Here is a 19,094-nt window from a genome sequence, read left to right as displayed (position 1 = left end):
ACAAGTTTAATGTAATTATGTGCCCTAATTAAAGTAGCGGATGTTCACCTACAACTGTAATACAAGATGCTTGTATATACTACTTTGTAACGGGTATTCACTTTCAATTCTCGAAACTTCTTCCTTGGCAGAGAAAGCCCACCGCATCGACTCGAAAGTATAGTAACTGTTCATGATATGCTTTGAAACGAATGGCAGAACCAGACTCCACTCAATCAGAAAGAGGCCGCAAGTCTGAATTAGAAATTTACAAACAAGGGAACCAATACTTTAAACTTAATTATCAGTCAAAAATCAGTTTCCCTTTCCGACCTAATGGTCATATAAAGCACTAAGGAAACACAGTAACTATGGTTCATTATAAAATGAAATAAAAATATATTTATTCTCAAATTAGATCATGCAACTTTCAAAACATATTCATGGAGACATCTCGATTCGCAATTTGCATGTGCATGTTAATGAAAGGAGCACACTTTGGATCTCTGCATACGCATTGTATCCATGCACGCCACTTGCAAATATTATAAACTCATATACATATACAAAGAGGAATATGACCAATTACCAAGTGGAACCATTTTCACTGATTGGTTTAAGGTTCTCGTTTGATGTGTCACTTTAGTTGGATCTTAAACATTGTCTATAACTGTGAATATACGTCTGATTATAACTAATTGCTTGGTCATAATACATTGTATTGGTTATGTTTCTGTGAACTAACCCACTCTCCTATTTATGTATTACGAACATGTACGTAATTCACGAATGTCTTAAAACGTTTGCTACAGCTGCATGCAATAATTTGATAACAAATGGAGAACAGATGTAATATATAGGCAGATTTTGTGGATATCGTTGTTTGTTGATATATTTCGAGGTGCCTATTTAGACTACCGAGATTACAAGCGTCCCGCTTGGGATTGCAAGGGAAAGTATTCAGCTGTGAGTTACTTGCAAAAAGTGACTAAATCATATCGATATTGGACGATAGCTTTGATAAGGATTGAAAACTGTTTCACACCCTAGTAATGCACTGCGTATCTGTGTTAACTGGATACATATTCAGTGTCCAACGTTTTGTTTTTTTAACACCATTGCTCAAAATCGGGAACGACTGTTCGACCAATTACACAAACGCTGTTTCATTAGCTGTTTTATTAGTTAAGTAAGGATAAGAATGTATGGATGAACAACGTCCTTATTACAATTAATATCGACGTTTCGGTGTAGGTTTTAACACCGTTATCAAGCAAGTGATTTACAGAGTATATACAAGTAGGAGGCAATGTTTATACAGAAGAGTAGATATTGTTATACTGGAGTAGAGAAGCCTGTTGTGTACACACAAGGGCAGTGATGACAATCATCGGTGAAGACAGTGCCTTAAACAAGGGATGAAGTCAGTAATGTAAACAACGGGATTATGGCTGATTGGGGTCTTTGATGAGTTGATTGTACGCCGGAGGTATGTAATAGCCTGGGTCACGGTTTATTGAGGGCTGAAGTCTTTTGATGTTGATGGCTTCTTGTAGCTTCCTGATCTTGAAGTCTTTGAGGTTGGTGGCGAGGGTTGTGACTCTCTCCCACTGGATGCTGTGGCTTGGGTTGTCACGGATATGGTCTGATAGAGCTGATTTAGAGTCATCTTTGGAGACTGAGCTTTGATGTTCTTTAATTCGGGTTTTGAGGGGCCTAGATGTTTCTCCTATGTAAGCTTGTCCACAATTGCAGTTAGAACTGACAGAGCTAAACCGAAAACAAAAAGAGCCGCAGGAGGACTAATCATATTTATCAGGGAAGATATTACGAAGAAATAAAAATAGACACGCCAAACTTAGAAGCCAACGGCATTAAAATCACATTAAATAACCGAAACATAAACATCATAAATATTTACCACTGGGCCGAACAAAAAGTCTAACCTGAGGATCTAAACAAACTACTCCAAATAAGCGATAAATCTACTATATTCCTAGGAGACTTTAACGCTCACCATCCTACATGGAGCATAGATGATAAAATAGATAATCATGGCAAATTAATCTCCGAATGGATAGAAACAAACGACCTAGTACTCCTTAATAGCAACCAACCCACGAGGTACGATAAGATAAACCAAAAAATGTCGGCTATCGACCTAACCATATGCACCGCAGATCTAGCCCAAAGTACTCAATGGGAAGTGCACGACGTCCCGCTAGGTAGTGACCACTTCCCCATAAACATAACCATAGGAAATACAAACGTACCAATCCAAACAGAAAACCAAGAACCAAAATTCCATTACAATAAAGCGAACTGGGACAAATTCCAAGATATCTGCAACGAAGCTAACTTAAACGAAATAGAAAATAATGATCCAGAAACCCATTGTAAAAACCTAACAGACTATATAATAAACGCAGCCAAAACCTCCATCCCCTCCAAAACATCTAAGACAGGCAAACCGACGGCACCATGGTGGAATGAGGAAATAGAACAGACTAGACGAAAACGTAAATCAGCCTTCAATAAGCAAAACGCGACTACAAATATTTAAACATAGCCCACGAACTAAACCACCAGGTTCAAAAACTAGTCAAAATAGCCAAAAGTAGAGACTGGAAAAAATTCTATGAAGGTATAAATAACCGTACAGATGCCAGAATGGTCTGGCACAAAATCCACGCCATCAGAGGCTTAAAACGACATAAAAGAACCCCTAACATTGACAACTCAACCAACCCTGCCCAAAAAGCAAATAATCTCGCCAACCACTTTTCGGCCGTTAGCAGTAACACCAACTTCAGTAAAAAATTCCAAGATAAACTTAAAACAGAAAACAAACCCACAAAAGAACCAAACAATAACAATCTAGAAATAAATCAACCCTACACAATGGAGGAGCTCCTCTACGTAATCCAAAACAGGAAAAAGGGCACAGACCCAGCATTAGACCTAACTTCTTACCAAATAATGAAAAAAACTCCCCCTAAAACTACTTCAGGCACTACTCAAACTATACAATCTCATCTACCTAAACGGACAGGTTCCTACTCCCTGGAAACAGGCCCTAGTCATACCAATCCCTAAACCTAATAAACCAGCTAATCAAGCTAACTCATAAAGACCAATATCCCTAACTTCAAACTTATGTAAAGTAATGGAATCAATGGCTAAAAATAGATTACAACATTACTTAACCCAAAATAACATCATAAACCCAGATCAAAGCGGTTTCACTTCTGGCCGCTCAACCCTAGATAACCTCGCCCGACTAGAACAAGATATTAAGACAGGACAACTAAATAAACAATATACCACAGGCATCTTCTTAGACTTCTCTAAAGCTTTCGACATGGTATGGCACGATGGGCTAATACAAAAACTTAAAAAAATAGGACTCAAAGGTCAGATAATAAACTACATCCAGAACTTCTTAAACAATCGTAAAATAACCGTGGGTATAGACCAAACTCTATCGGACCAATGTCCCCTAGAAAATGGTACTCCACAGGGCAGTATCCTCAGCCCCACCCTCTTCAATATAATGATAAACGATTTATTCGAGGGCCTATCCCCTAAAGTAAACACATCAAAATTCGCGGATGATGGGGCCATCTGGATCCGCACTAAAAGCATGAACATGGTCCAAAATTTACTCCAAAAATCTCTTAATAAAATACAACAATGGGCTGACAAATGGGGCTTCTCCCTTAACTAAGAAAAAACAACAGGAATAGTATTCAAACATATAAAAACATGAAACCCGCCTCCCCAATCCTCCAGCTAAACAATCAAACAATCAAATTTCAAAAACAAACCAAATTCTTAGGACTTATTTTCGATGAACATCTCACCTGGGATGCTAACATCCAAAACCTAACAACTAAATGCAGTAAAGACCTAAACACCCTAAGATGCCTAACTGGCTCTAACTGGGGAGCATCCAAAGATACCCTCCTCTCTCTCTACATATCACTAATTAGATCAAAACTAGACTACGGCTGCGCCATATACAATACCCTAAACAACTCTCTATCTAAAAAACTTGACTCAACACAATATCAGGCTCTCAAACTAATTACACGCACCCAACATGGCACCTCCTACACCTCACTTCAGGCCTTAACAGGAGAAATGCCACGAAGTCTACGCAGGGAACAGCTTAGCTTAAATTTCTGGGCCGCGTCCCAATCAAACCCTCTAATCCAAAACTTAATAAACCAAAACATCAGCCCCAAAAACCAAGCTCTAGCTCGTAAACACCCCTTACTTACCCCAATATCCCAAAGAATAACAAACTACCTAAATGAACACCAAATTAAAAATCTTAAACAAAACTGCAAACAATCAAATATCTTCACCCCTAAACTGAAAATACCCAAAATAGACACAACACTAGCTAGCTAAATAAATAAACAAACCGACCCAAACATAGCTTAAACTACCACACTAGCATACATACACGAAAATTGGCCAAACTGGTGTCACATTTACACGGACGGATCCTCAGATCCGAACTCCAAACACACAGGTTTCGGAGTCCATACCACAAAACCAACTAAAACCACACAATCCTTCCGACTCCCAAACAACCAATCAATATTCACGGCAAAACTAATGGGCATGGCCTCAGCCCTCCATAATCAAGAATAAAAAAAAAAAAAAAAAATCCTAATACTTACCGACTCCCTAAGTGGACTGCAAGCCCTCCAAAACAAAAATACCAAAAACCGACCTAATTAATAAATCAAATACTTAAAAGCTCCAACGACCTAACTAAGGCAGGCAAACAAATAACCTTCTTGTGGATACCCGCCCACGTAGGAATATACGGTAATGAAAACGCCGATAGAGCAGCTAAACTATCCCTCAAAATCCCAGAAATAAGCTTAAACTTACCCATCTCAAAATCAGAAATTAATAGTGTAAACAAGCAAAAAATCACAAAAAATGGCATAACCTATGTCTAAACTCAAATAGCCAAATCAAAAAAGTGCTCAGCAAACCACTAACCAAACCAAAAATTCTCCATCCATCCAAAAAAATTGCGACAGAGTAATCACTAAACTCCAAACAGGACACACCAACCTAAATAACCACCTAAAAAAAATTTAAAAACACACTACAGGTAACTGCCCACACTGCAAACAACCAGAAACCCCAGAACACGCACTCATCCACTGCACACACTACCTAACACATCGAACCGCATTACAAACCACCCTCAATCTAAACAAGGCTCTAACTCTAGAAGCAATACTAAACCCACAAAATAAACTAGAAAACTTCAAGGCCTTAGGCGTATTCTTAATAAAAACGGAACTAATAAAACGCATCTAAAAACACGATAACCTACCAAATCAAAATCACATAAACAAACAAACATCCACCATACCCAGCTCCCTTAGTTCTCCTCCCCAATCCCATCGGCATCTAATCCAAATCTCAAAATTCCCAAATTCTATATAAGCAACCCCTAAACCCCCCCTCTTGGGTTGCACAGACCACTTTCGCCCCTTTCGGAAACACATGAAATGGCCTGGCCGGGCCCGTGTGCGAAATACGCATCAGTCGGAAAGCGCATGTTAAATCTCCAAAGTAAGTAAGTAAAGTAAGTATGCATGGAATGTGGTACACTGCTCCTGATGGTTCTCGCTTCTGGCTGGATGGTGGTTTCCCTGTGGCTTTAATTTGTGTTCTGAATAGTATGACTTCTTTTGAAGACTACATCAATGTTGGCCTGTTTCATTAAGAGTCTCTGGATTTTGTGGCTAACTATTCCAAAGTAGGGGAGGCTGATTTCAAAGGGTGCAGACTGTTGACGAGGGGATTTCTGAGATTTCTGAGCCTCCAACTATCCACCTCAAGTCAAGAAAGGAATTGTGTCAACCCTCACAACATCTGTTCCACGAAGCAACATCTAACTACTGAACTAAGCCACCTCAAACAAGTATTTACACAGCATAACCACTATCCTGAGCAACTAGTACAACAGACGATAAAGAACATCACCATGTATTAAAGAAGTTGTTCATCCATAAATTCTTATCCTTACTGAGTACTCCAACTTCTAAATGCCTATCAAAGAAGTTGTTTTATTAGTCTTGAAAACGCCCAGTAGAGAATCTACCGGAGTGGCTCATCTGGTCCCGTAATACGATGCGGTATCTCGCTTCGGTTACCGTCTTCTCATTCTGCAACTAATTTATCTCGTACATTGGGAAGCCGAGATTCTCTGATACATCTCCACAATCCACATATCACACCCCTTCCTCCCCCGCAACTTTTCACTTGGTCACAAACTTTCGGAGATTGAAACATCGTCACTACGGTAATGTTTTGACAGCTGAGGATTTCCTGTACTAGACGACCTCGGGAATCCCCGATCCGAAAATAGCACCGTCAATTATTTTTAGCCAGCCAATCCAAACGGGATGACACAGCTCTCCACTCTCAGCCAATCAATCAGATTGCGGGCGATTGGAGATCAAGCCCTGTTATGGGAGAGAGTGAGATGTATCTTCTACTATTACGTATAACAATGGGTTAGAAAGATATCCAACGCTATATTCACGTCTTCAGTTGTGACTAATTGGATTAGGAGGTCCGACTTTGGTGAATGCTTGTCACTGAATTCTGAAGATGTTGTCATCTTAACCAATAACTTCCCTGTCAAAGATCCCAATCTTTACAGGTGGTCATGTTTAATTATTGCCATTGTCCTACAGCATCGTAGTTGCTCGAAAAACCGTCACTTTTGTGTATGGTCCAGATTAGACTATTTACAGAGCTCTGGCATATGGCATTGTTTGAAGGCTCACTGGAGACCTTGGCCAGGATGGCATTCTGAACTATGTATTATATTTAGAGCTTTATGACGCTAATAATGTTCTACACTTGACAAAGATTGCACATATTTCACATGAAAAGTCTGTTACCGAAATTCGTTATTTGTGTTTTACTCTCATAAATTGTGATGTGCAAGGACATAATTAAGCTGTGTTTTAGATCACGTTCGTGACTTTATTGATAAAGATTATCGTTAAAATTGTTAACAAGGTTTGGCCTCTAAGATTTTTTGGGGCACGGGTGGCCCAGTCGTCTCAGGCGCCGCGATTCGCTTTGCAGAGTTGCGTCCCTTGGGCACGCCAGAAACCTATGATTGTGGGTTCGAATCCCGGTTCGCCCTGATTATGTTTCTGGGCCTGTCAGCACCATACCCGTGCTCGTTTGTTTCACCGAAGTGGTAAACGTCTGAGACCTGCATCACTTCGGGCTTTCCTCCCACATTAAGCTGACACGCCGTGATGTTACTGGAATACTGTTAAAAGCGGCGTTAAACCCACCTCACTCACTCACTTACTCTAAGGTTTGAATAGTAGTCTCCCTTTGACTCTTAACGTCAACGAACGGTTGTAAGTGTCAATTTTATATGGATACCAGAGAGTGTAAACTTTTCGGCATGACAAATTCGTTAAGTTGTCTCCAGTTGCCGAATTCGGTCAGCAGAAAAAGCCTCGCCCAATATTTTTCTGCTAACCTAATATAACACCGTATACGGCAACTAAAGACACCATAACTAATAATATCCGCTGAAACAGATTCCATTTGGAGGCAAAATAACTGTTAAAATTATTTCAATACACCACTAAAAATCAGTAGTGACACCCATTCCATTAACATAATCAAATGAGTGAGTAAGTGAGTTGGGTTTAACGCCGCTTTTAACAATATTCCAGTTACATCAAGGCGTTAACATAATCAAAAGAAATATCTACCAAATGCAGAGTCCACTCTACAGTTACGACCATATCACGAGCATATGCCCATGGATCACTCTCAAATAGTGATGGAACCAGGTGTTCGCCAAAGGGTGAGAGTAGCCGTCACATCCAGTGGTACCCATCACAAATAGACGCAGAGGCAAGTCAACTGTTCACCACAAAACAACACGTGAACACAATTTAAGTCCGTGTCATTATATACATGAATATATGCGAACATTTGTGTTGAGGATCTTTGCGCCATTAAATGATAACATATTAAATGCATAATATTTTCCAAATATCCAATTTAATAGAATTTATACCAGTGCGTGAATGGGCGTGTTTTTAGAGTCTTGGCCGACATGATAGAGCTGGAGCTATACTGGATGCTCATGTAAAGGCTTTAATCAGTCATTGCTTAATTACTCCCGCACATCGATGTCTCAATGAGTTAATGATTTGTTAAACGCACTGTACGCAGATATACATTGCCAAATCACTCTGTCATGCAGTACAAAGGACTGCTGGTTTTCATTTTGTATGTACATACAACAAAACACACATTATGGAATGGTCAGCATGTAGATGTATTGACACAAGTACATATGATTAGCACCACCCGGGGCTCCAAGCGTCTCCATATTTTCTGGGATCAGATGCAGGATCCGTTTTGGGGTAATTGGCTGGCACCATCGTCTTCTTGTAGTCCTCAAACCGGGATCGCAACTTCGCCACCATGTCCGGCATCTGCTGTGCAAGGTCGTTGTGCTCAGTAGGATCCTCTGGATGGGTATCAGAATATTTGTAACTAAGCTTTTAGCTTAACAAACAATATGTGTTCATCTTGATGCAGCACTTGTTTTGCAAACATTGAGTGCTATTGGGGTATTATTCATTATCAACAGTATTCAGTGTGTGGATGATGATGTTGCTGCAATCATGTAGCAGTGGTCAGTTTTTGTTGTTGGTTGAATACCTGAAGTGACCCAGGTCTTTGAAAACCACAGGCATAGGTAGGTACTGCTAACTATTGTAATCACGAGATATATTGGCAGTTATACCCACAGCTGGCCATTGCAGCAGTAGATATCCGTGCTTAAAGGTATTGTGAACTTGAGATTTGGGAAGGTCATGAACGCTAATTCAAGTTGAGACAAACATGTGTGACAATGTGTACCTCGAATGTTGAAGAGGTGGATTGGTTGATCCCCTTTGGTGTAAACTGTCTTTTCATACTTGTCATCCTGGGTTCTGTTCATGGGTCTGTGCCAGCCATCGGGACCTCCAGGGTACCCCAGGATCAGCTTGTAGTCACCTACTCTGAATGTAGATACTGCAAATTGGTATTTCTTGGCTTTTCAGATCATGAATGTATTAGCGCAGAGGTATGTGATATTGCGTCTGAAATAGGTCATTGATGTAAATATGCAAAACGCAAATTACAAAATATAGACAAGAATGCAGACACATTTGTTATTGTGTAATCAGTGCTATTCCAAATAGGGCATGTGAATTACATCTGAGGTAGGTCGTTATATGAATATGCAAATCGCCTTACGATAGCAACTCAAACGTAAATTCACTCACTATATGCTGCTCAAGAAAACTCATTGGCAATGTCCTTTTAAGTTTCCTAGAACATGCAATCTGATTGGTTGACGATACGTTAATAGTACCTTATTCCAGCATGCCCTTCGACTGGAACTTCAAAGTCGTCAATGTTGTAAATGAACTCTGTCCTTTTAGACGGTAGGCCGTTTCGAATAGAATCCCAGTGACTCATTCCATCAATGGTAGTTTCTACGACCAACATACAATAATAGATGGTAAGAAATTCCTTTGTACCTTGCCGATGATGTTTCGAAGCAGTTTATTAATATAATAACACATTCAAACTGACTGATTCTGTCGATCAGTTGCAAATAAATCTTTCTTGATTATAATTCAGACCAACACCAGGGAAAATATATATGAGAATCCCCTTGCCTGGCGTTCCACCAGCAGCAGAGACTAAAGTCGGTTTCCAGTCGACAGCGTGGATCATCCTGTTCAGGGATTCACATATATAGGTTTAAATCCATCAAATATTGAATTCAGCATTTTAAATGGTTTGAGTATTTGGTTTTATGTACATAAAAATCAATGAGGGGAAGAAAAGGAAGGTCATTAAGGTCAATTTGTATAAACTATTATGCCATAACATTACTATAGTGACTTGAACATTGTTCTGGAAACACGAACGCTGATATACTGCATATGATATTTTCGTGTATTAATTGTTTTGCTTTGTTTTGGAGTTGTTTAACTCCAGAACAATATTCCAGCTATATGACGACGGTCTGTAAACATTCGAGTCTGAAAATCCAGCGATGACATGCATCAACCAAGACAGCGAGTCTGAACACCCGATCCTGTAAGCCGCCTCTTACGACACGCATGGCTTGCTGAAGACCTATTCTCATCCAGATCTTCAAGGGTATCCTGAATTCAAGTTCTGATACGGACTTTCACAGAGCCCTTAATCATTTATTGACTAACCATCTGTCTAAAATCTTACTTTATTGTGACACATCATCACTGTAACACTTTTCTCAAATAGGTTCATTGTGTTTAATCTGATCATGTTCTAATGAGTCACCCATCGTATGTCGTCCTTGTCTTCTGGAGCCCAGCACCATACATGAAGGATGCCCCCCTCGTACCCCCTTCCCAGATCGTGAACTTCCCACCTCTGAGGGGCCAGTTGTTGGCAGAACAATCGATAGGGCCACCATTCTGAATGAAGAAACTTTCATGTTTTTATTACAAGGGAGAATGGCATGACAACACTGCGCTTGCACGAATTCTAACAATCAAAATATACATGAACACACTGTATGGAAAATTTTTGGTCGTTGCCCTGTTTATACAAACATGCACATAGGTAACGGGTATTGTTCTTACACATTTTTCATGGGAAAAGTATAATGTGCCTAACATATTGAAGTGTATCTATACTCTACTATTACGTATAACAATGTGTTATAACAATCTCTAACGCTACATTCACGTCTTCAGTTGTGGATAATTGGATTAGGAGGTCCGACTTGGGTGATTGCTTGTCACTGAATTTTTAACGACGTGGTCATCTTAACCACTAACTGCCCTGCCAAAGATCCCGATCTTTACAGGTGGTCATGTTTAATTGTTGTCACTGTCCTACGGCATCGTAAAAAAATCCACTACAAGTGTGTATGGTCCAGACTAGACTATTTACAGATCTCTGGCATATAGGATTTGAAGGCTCACTGGAGACCTTGGACAGGTTGGCATTCTGAACTATGTATTATATTTTAAGAGCTAATAATGTTCTACACTTGACAAAGATTGCAGATGTCTGCAATAATTGTCAGCATATTTTCGTTATCTAAGAGGAATGTATGTCACAGTCGTTGTTTAATTTCTATGGCTCATTGTGAGAGAACTGATGTTTAAAACTGTTACATATCGATTCTAGCACGACACTAAAATATCATTCCCTTAATGTCATTAAATGTGTTAAACCGTTCCGACTTCAGTGATTAAGCCTAAACAAACTTGATTACGTCAAATACCAGAACATGTAGGTCGAGGTGAAGATAATGATATGCTTTATCGGTCTATTCTATGGAATTAAAGGTTTATATTTAGCCAGTTAGTAGCACAAAGTCTCAGTTCTGCTTAACAAGCAAACGTGATGGGGGTGCGAAAGTTCCTTGCCCTGTTCCTGTTTTTCTTATCGGAATCATCAGCACAGCGTCCTAACATCGTGTTTATTGTGGCTGATGACTTAGGTCAGTGTAGATAGTGAAGGCAATTACAAAGTGATTTAAAGTGAAGTATCTACTGAAACATGTCACTCTGATGTGTCTTATTTCAAAGTAGGGATATTGACAGTGGTGTATTGTGTGTAATTCTTCAAATTGAAAATTGTTCTATACAACCGAGTATCCATGGGAGACTGTGTGTTTGTACAGGCTGGAATGATGTTGGTTTCCGGAATCCCGACATGAAGACCCCAAACATCGACAAACTGGCCACTGAGGGAATCATCTTCGAAAATGCATATGTCCAGCCCCTGTGCAGCCCGTAAATATATGTTATGTCTTTAACCACAACCTCATAACTATGAATCAGGCGATTGACCATATACACATGTATATATTACTTGTTATAATTGTATTATTGCATAAATTGAAAATTTTCAACAGACATAACCTAAAGCTTACACATTCAAGAGATGGATCACATAAATTGCCCATGTATAATTGAAAATCAAATATTTAAAAAAAAAAAATGCGACAATCGCGGCTAATATTGGAGAGTGAACTGGGTAATGTGGTCAATTGCCTTAATGCCTAAGTTAGAAAGATCAACCGCGTCAAAGGTATCATTTGGTTGTCATCTTTTATTTGACCATGTCCACAGTGACATCCTTAAATTGCCGGAAACAGACAATGCGTTTAAATTGTACACAAGTATCACATTACACACATTGTTTCAGATCCCGTACCGCCTTTATGAGTGGAATGTATCCATTCCACGCAGGCATGCAGGTAAGTATGTCTTTGTTTTAACAAAAAAAGCCAGTGCACAGTATTCTATGAACTGCCTAGTTAAATTCCAAATTAAACGTTTTGCTTAAGTGAGAGAGAATGTTTTGATACATTGGCAATAATTCAGCCATATTGTGACTAAGAAAGATAATTCCTATATATGTTCAAAGACCTGTCAACAGTTAGCTGTAAAAATAACTAAAAGCACATAGCTGATTTTTATTTAACACTAATGTGAAATATAATTCTGAGATGTCCAGATCATTGAACAATAACGTAATGTGAATATTCCTAGTCACCATGGGGACCATGATATCTCTTCTACATCCAAGGTACCCATAGTGTTAAGGGATATACAAACATTCACATGTTGTGGTATATGTGAAAATAACCTTGCAAATGCTTGTTAAACCGATCAGGTAATCTCTTGGCAAGGCGAATGTATGTACTTCAATCTTTGTACATGTTCATAGTAAGTTATATTAAGATAATCCCGATGCCGTTGACCCTCGAGAGATCGTGTGAAATAAATTTTACAAAAAGAATCCATAAATATTAGGACGTACAAAAAAGCAGAGAGCAATATATTCAATGGATAGATCATATTCCAGTAGGACATCGCTGCAAGTTGTATTGACGTATACACCTTCAATGTTCACCTCCACACGCAGCATTTGACTTGCTGTTTACACAAACCACGACAATAAACTTTATGGTTTGTCAGATTTTAGTGTTTCCAAGAAGAATTATACTCTGTTCGCATGATTATTCTAATTAGAGGTTATTCAGGGATAATTAATTTGAAATTTTCGACTTATACTTATCTTATTTTCCGTTTCGCTATAACATGTTCCTGTTATGGTAAAATACATTTTTCAAGTGTGATAATATTCCTCACGAAAATGCCCATCTTTGCACTTTGAAAGGTGATAAGTGAATGTCTCTGTTGGTTGCACTAACCAACAGAGACATTCACTTATTACCTTTCAAAATTCTCTTGCCTGATTAAACTGTTTTCTATAAAATATATTTTTATATCTTCTCATTATAGTGATATCCTTCTGACATTTATGACATACACGTTAGTAACGATTACTTGTTCGGACAAACACAGAATGTAATATATCCACGCATGTAGTTGTTTTTGTTTTAGTTGTGGGTTTTATTTCCTCATGAGAAAGATACATATTGATATGCATGAGCACCAAAACATGCTTGTCGTAAGAGGCGACCAAATGATCCTGTTTATTTTAATGTCATCGTGTTCCAGTTGCATTGATCGAAGCTCATAATTTCAATCACTGGATTGTCTGGTCAAGAATCAGTTATTAACGCCGTCATATAGCTGAAATATTGCTGAGTGCGGCATATGGGCGCTAAACCAGTGAGTGAGTAATGTGAATAACGGGAGGACGTTCCCTATTTTGTGTACTTATTGTAATAACGTATGTTGGTATGACATTAAATGTATGCACATTTTACAGGAAGTAGATGGGAGAGTTCTTTTGTTCACGTTACGTAGCTGCGCTTATCTCACAATGACGCATTCAAATTCAGCATAGGACAGTGTTCCCTCAGCAGGCGGTGTGTGTGCCTCTCAACTATACATTCCTCCCCCAGGAATTAAAGAATCTCGGCTACGCTACGCACATGATCGGAAAGTGGGTATTATGCTACACTAAAGAAACCAAACAAAGATACACACGTAATGAATATAATATATACTGCAATAATAAAGCTATATTTGAGCTTTTAGACCAACCGTTGTCATTCTTCGATACATCAATGTATATAACATTCATCATTTCATATGTCATATTGTTTATTCAGTTGTCATTGTTAGATAGAGCAAAGTGCATATGTGATTATGATTAAGTTGCTTTCAGAAACTGTACACCCAATATGTGCGCTATCATTTCAGGTGGCACCTGGGCTTCTGCAAGTGGGAATGCACACCAACGTACCGAGGCTTCGATACTTACTTTGGTTTTTATAATGCGCATGAAGACTACTTCAATCACACTGCTAGTTCGTATGGGGGGCTTACATCTGGGACGTACTTAGACTACAGGGACAATAAGCTTCCTGCAAGAAACTATTCTGGAGAATATTCCGCTGTAAGTATGCAAAGCCGATTGACATGGAAGATATAGGGTCCTTAACTTCAGGTGTTAATTTTTAGACAATTAATGATTAATTTACAAATGCACACTTTCTGTGATATACTAGTATCTAAATCCTCGGGGAGATTTGAGCTGGCTCCATTGTGTACATTCATATTATCTTTCCAGTTCACATTCGCCCAGAGAGCCGTTGACATCATCAATCGTCATGATGTTTCACAGCCGCTGTTTATGTACCTCCCGTATCAGAACGTACATGCTCCTATTGAGGTACATTAAAACAACAGTGAAGAGAACGTGAACATGTTAAATTTCACCCATCTCTATCAGAGGCTGACTATGAAGTCAAGCAAGAGATAGGGAAATATAACCTATTTCCAACGAACCTAATCAGGATATATATTTAAAGCATTCCCGTGCGTTACAACGTAACATAACAGAACAATGACGTCACGTAACAATATCAAGGGAACAAGGGAATTAACCATTGAAATGAGTGATTTATGACGATGATATATTATTCAGAGGTTTACAACGTATATTTATTTGTTCACAATCCAAGATGCAGATTAGTATGATGTTCCTTTGTTAATGTGTGTACATAAATATTTGACATTGCAGGTGCCCAAGAAGTATGAGGATATGTATCCGAATGTGATCAACGAAGGGCGGAGAAAGTTCAGTGGTATGCAATTGAATGTTAGCATTTGTTATTCTTGACTTATTTTTCTCTGGTGTTGACGTTTTATATCATATTTAAACAATTGTCTCGGAAACCCTCATGTTCTGCTCCTCAGAAAGCATGTTTATCATTAATCCAATCAATTGTGTTTTGTGAGTCGTATTAGAGAGTTGTGCCCCTTATGCGGGTTAGGATCCTCTGATCGGGCGTCTGATGAAACGCCTGTTCTCTGTAGACTCGTTGACGCGCATAAAGGTCACACACAATGACACATCTCAAAGCACTACTTTCATTACTTACAGGAATGGTGTCTGCCCTGGATGAGGCAGTGGGTAATGTTACCCAGGCCCTAAAGGATCGGGGCTTGTTTGAAAATACTCTGATTCTTTTCACTGCAGATGTAAGTACTTGTTATACCAACATCGAGCAGAATTTTAATTAATTACGAATAATACTCGTATCTTGCACTCGTAGGGCATCTTTGTGTATTAAGATTAATCAGCTGGGAGTTCTCGCGATCTTTAACATTAAATATAGCTTGCCTAAAATCAATGACAGTAATTTTTAATGTCATTTTGCAATGGGTGGCGGGACGATATCTTTAGTTTCTTGTAAATAGCCACCAATCAGTTCAGTTCGTTTTCCCTTAAATGTCGGAATTTAGAAACTTTGGCAGACACCTTATTCATCTGTAAATATCCATGAATAACACAGGATCCATGGCTTAGACCTGTGTCCTCCTCAAGTTCAGCAATGGTAATACATCTATCTGACAGTATAGGTTTTTCTATCTCCTTGATTGAATCTTCATTGATGGAAGTTGAGGGACGTCCAGACCTAGGGTCATCATCAAGGCTTGTTCTCCCAGCATTGACATGCGGTCATGAATTTCGTGGGGAGTACTTTTTCTTAAATTAAAAAGGTTGATGACTGCTCGGTACTCGTTCTTTTCGATTTCTGTGTCCATTTGGAACTCTATCACGCTCAACTGGCGGTGACTGAAACGGCATCAACAGACCAAATATACTTGCAATGAACTACTCAAACAGTGTACTACATTGACAAGTTGAAAGTTATATAACTTACAACTTTTAGACCAGCCCTTGTCCATATTCTTATCATTGGGTATGTCTTTATCTGGATACGTACGTAATATTACACTGATAATCATGTCATTCTCCCCTGAAATAAAACATTGAACATTTAGAACGGAGGGCCCATCGAATGGTATGCCAACAACTGGCCCCTGAGAGGAGGGAAGCACACGATCTGGGAGGGTGGCACGAGGGGGACATCCTTCATGTATGGTGCTGGGCTCAAGAAAACAAGGACGACATACGATGGGTAACACCTAAGAGTACAATTTGAGCAAAGTCAGTAAAACAATTTTAGAAACGTGTTTTTGGGACGATGTTTAAAAGAAAAATAACTTATCGTAGTTAGTATTTCGACAGACAGGTGTTTCGCCAGTAAAACGCTAACGTTCTATATAATTCCGAAACGGAACACGAAGGCAGAAAAACATATTGTTACACAACTGTTATCTGACCATAGTAATTCCATTACATAAACGTGTATAAATAATTCTCCCTCAATGAAATACTCATTATCAATTATTTAGTACATAAATCAAAGCTAATTGAAATGGTGTTGGCAATGTTTGCCGGATTTAAACATGTGGCTTATTTGTAAGTGTGAATCGCTTCTATCTCTAAACAGGATGATCCACGCTGTCGACTGGAAGCACACCTTAGTGTCTGCTGCTGGTGGAACTCAAGGTAGGGAGATACTCATTCATATTTCCCCGACCACTGTCACACTTGTAATCATGAAAGATTATTTTGTAACTAAAAACAATCAGTCAGATGAATTTGAACGTGTCGTTAGTTTCATAAACTGTTTCGGGAAGTCAATGGAAAGGTACTACAAAACCTGTTCACTGCCTCTCATTTTATTTTGGGTACAGAAACTACAATAGATGGAATGAGTCACTGGGATTCTATTTCAAACGGTCTCCCGTCTAAAAGGACAGAGTTCATTTACAACATCGATGACTTTGAAGTTCCAGACGAAGGACACGCTGGAATAAGGTATTTGAAACATGTTGTCGACCGATGAGGCAAATTAAAAGGACACGGTGCATGAGCCTTCATGAACATGTTATCTGAATAGACGTTTGGTTTGCTAACCAAGGGCTATTTGCGTATTCCTACTTCAGTTGCAATGCCACATGCCCAGTTTAAGATAGCACTGATTAAGTCGTGTTCATTAAAACAAAAGAAATACCACTTGTAACTGTGTCTCTATTCTTGTGTACCAGAGTAGGCGACTACAAGCTGATCCTGGGGTTCCCTGGAGGTCCTGATGGCTGGCACAGACCCATGAATAGAACCCAGGATGACATATATGAAGAGACAGTTTACACCACAGGAGATGAACCAGTGCATCTCTTCAACATTCGAGGTACACACTGACATGTATGTCTGCACTTGATGAAGCGTTCATTACCTTCCTAAATCACCTTAGTGTACAATACACCGTACCTTTAAGCACGAATATACAGCTGCAGTGGCCAGCTGTGAGTTAAACCGATATTCCTTGTGATAAAATAGTGCGTAGTACATACCCACAATAAGACCTGACCACTGTTACATGACTGCAAGACGACTATGCCTTGTATTAAGAGGCGACTAACAGGATCGGGTGGTCAGGCTCGGTGACTTGGTTGATGTATGTCATCGTATCCAAATTGCATGGATCAAACAAACAAACAAACAAACATGACTGCAGCAACATCATCACTCATAGAATACTGTTAATAATTAATTCAAACCCAGCACTCTCAGCGTTTGCAAAATAAACAGCATCAAGATGAACGTGTAATGTTTGAAAACCAACAAAACTCTCTCCGAAATATTTACAAATATTCTGATACACATCCAGAGGATCCCACTGAGCACAACGACCTTGCACAACAGATGCCGGACATGGTGGCGTATTTACGTGCCCGGTTTGAGGACTACAAAAAGACGATGGTACCAGCCAACTTCCCCAACCCGGATCCTGCATCTGATCCGAGAAAGTTTGGAAACGCTTGGAGTCCCGGATGGTGCTAATCAGATGCAGTCCTGGCAATATATCTACATGTTGTTCAGCCCATAATATGTGCTATATTCTGTACCTACATGAAACATGAAAATCAGCTTTCCTTTGCATTTGTTTAAATAATTTTACATAGATGATATTGCCCATCGAACATTTTTGCGTTTCTTTTGGAGTTGAGCATATCTACAAATTGATTATTCATTATGTGTTTTATTCTATGCGTACATACAAAATCAGCATTGGTTTTACTCCACAATGGTTAAGGTAAAAGTATATCTACATATAGCGCTTTTAACTAATCTAAAACTGATTGAGACATTTATCTGCGCCACCGTCGAGCGCTATTCAGTCCATCACGTCGCTTGAGTTTAAGTGAGTGAGTGAGTGCTTTTAGCAATATTCCAGCAATATCACGGCGGGGGACACCAGAAATGGGCTTCACACATTGTACCCATGTCGGGAATCGAACCCGGGTTTTTGGCGTGACGAGCGAACGCTTTTACCACTAGGCTACCCGACCGCCCGGTTGAGTTTAAGAAGCTTAATGGAAATAAATTAATGATGCGAGGACAAAGGAATACTCTAATGGACAGTCTCACGTATTCGATACCTCACGATCTCCAATTTGGAAACAAGCTAAATATGCGTAATCGCGATCTCGCATTTCTTATAAACATTACTTTTTGTCAAGAATTCAATGTTTGGACATGATGTAAAAATCTCACGTTCTCGCACTCTCACGTTTTAGACGCTGCGTAAAAACATGAGATCTTTATAAGACCCATGGACATGCTTGAAGTCACCAAGAGAACATGAACTGAAACAAATCGTTCGAATCTATGCCGCAAACTGCATT

General features: G+C 39.2%; 2 protein-coding genes across 2 annotated transcripts; one reads left to right on the top strand and one right to left on the bottom strand.

Annotated features, from left to right (window-relative positions):
* Positions 1 to 8,317: 8,317 nt before the first annotated feature.
* LOC125378640 (arylsulfatase I-like) lies at positions 8,318 to 10,543 on the bottom strand. Its single transcript, XM_048394477.1, has 5 exons — positions 10,393 to 10,543; positions 9,741 to 9,799; positions 9,431 to 9,554; positions 8,932 to 9,074; positions 8,318 to 8,536 (listed from the first exon to the last, which is right to left on the bottom strand). The coding sequence occupies exons 1-5, from the start codon at positions 10,434 to 10,436 to the stop codon at positions 8,364 to 8,366; spliced, it is 543 nt and encodes a 180-aa protein (XP_048250434.1). The 5' UTR covers positions 10,437 to 10,543; the 3' UTR covers positions 8,318 to 8,363.
* An 884-nt stretch (positions 10,544 to 11,427) lies between these two features.
* On the top strand, positions 11,428 to 18,377 carry LOC124117737 (arylsulfatase B-like). Its single transcript, XM_046479725.2, has 13 exons — positions 11,428 to 11,566; positions 11,750 to 11,861; positions 12,277 to 12,328; positions 13,886 to 13,989; positions 14,250 to 14,445; positions 14,620 to 14,721; positions 15,073 to 15,136; positions 15,436 to 15,533; positions 16,341 to 16,477; positions 16,853 to 16,911; positions 17,100 to 17,223; positions 17,454 to 17,596; positions 18,077 to 18,377. The coding sequence occupies exons 1-13, from the start codon at positions 11,470 to 11,472 to the stop codon at positions 18,247 to 18,249; spliced, it is 1,461 nt and encodes a 486-aa protein (XP_046335681.2). The 5' UTR covers positions 11,428 to 11,469; the 3' UTR covers positions 18,250 to 18,377.
* Positions 18,378 to 19,094: the final 717 nt, after the last annotated feature.

The sequence above is a fragment of the Haliotis rufescens genome, unplaced genomic scaffold (assembly GCF_023055435.1).
Source record: "Haliotis rufescens isolate VD_foot unplaced genomic scaffold, xgHalRufe1.0.p SCAF_13, whole genome shotgun sequence".
NCBI classification, from domain to species: domain Eukaryota; kingdom Metazoa; phylum Mollusca; class Gastropoda; order Lepetellida; family Haliotidae; genus Haliotis; species Haliotis rufescens.
The sequence above is the reverse complement of the archived record's forward strand: the minus strand, read 5'-3'. Positions and strand labels throughout refer to the sequence as shown.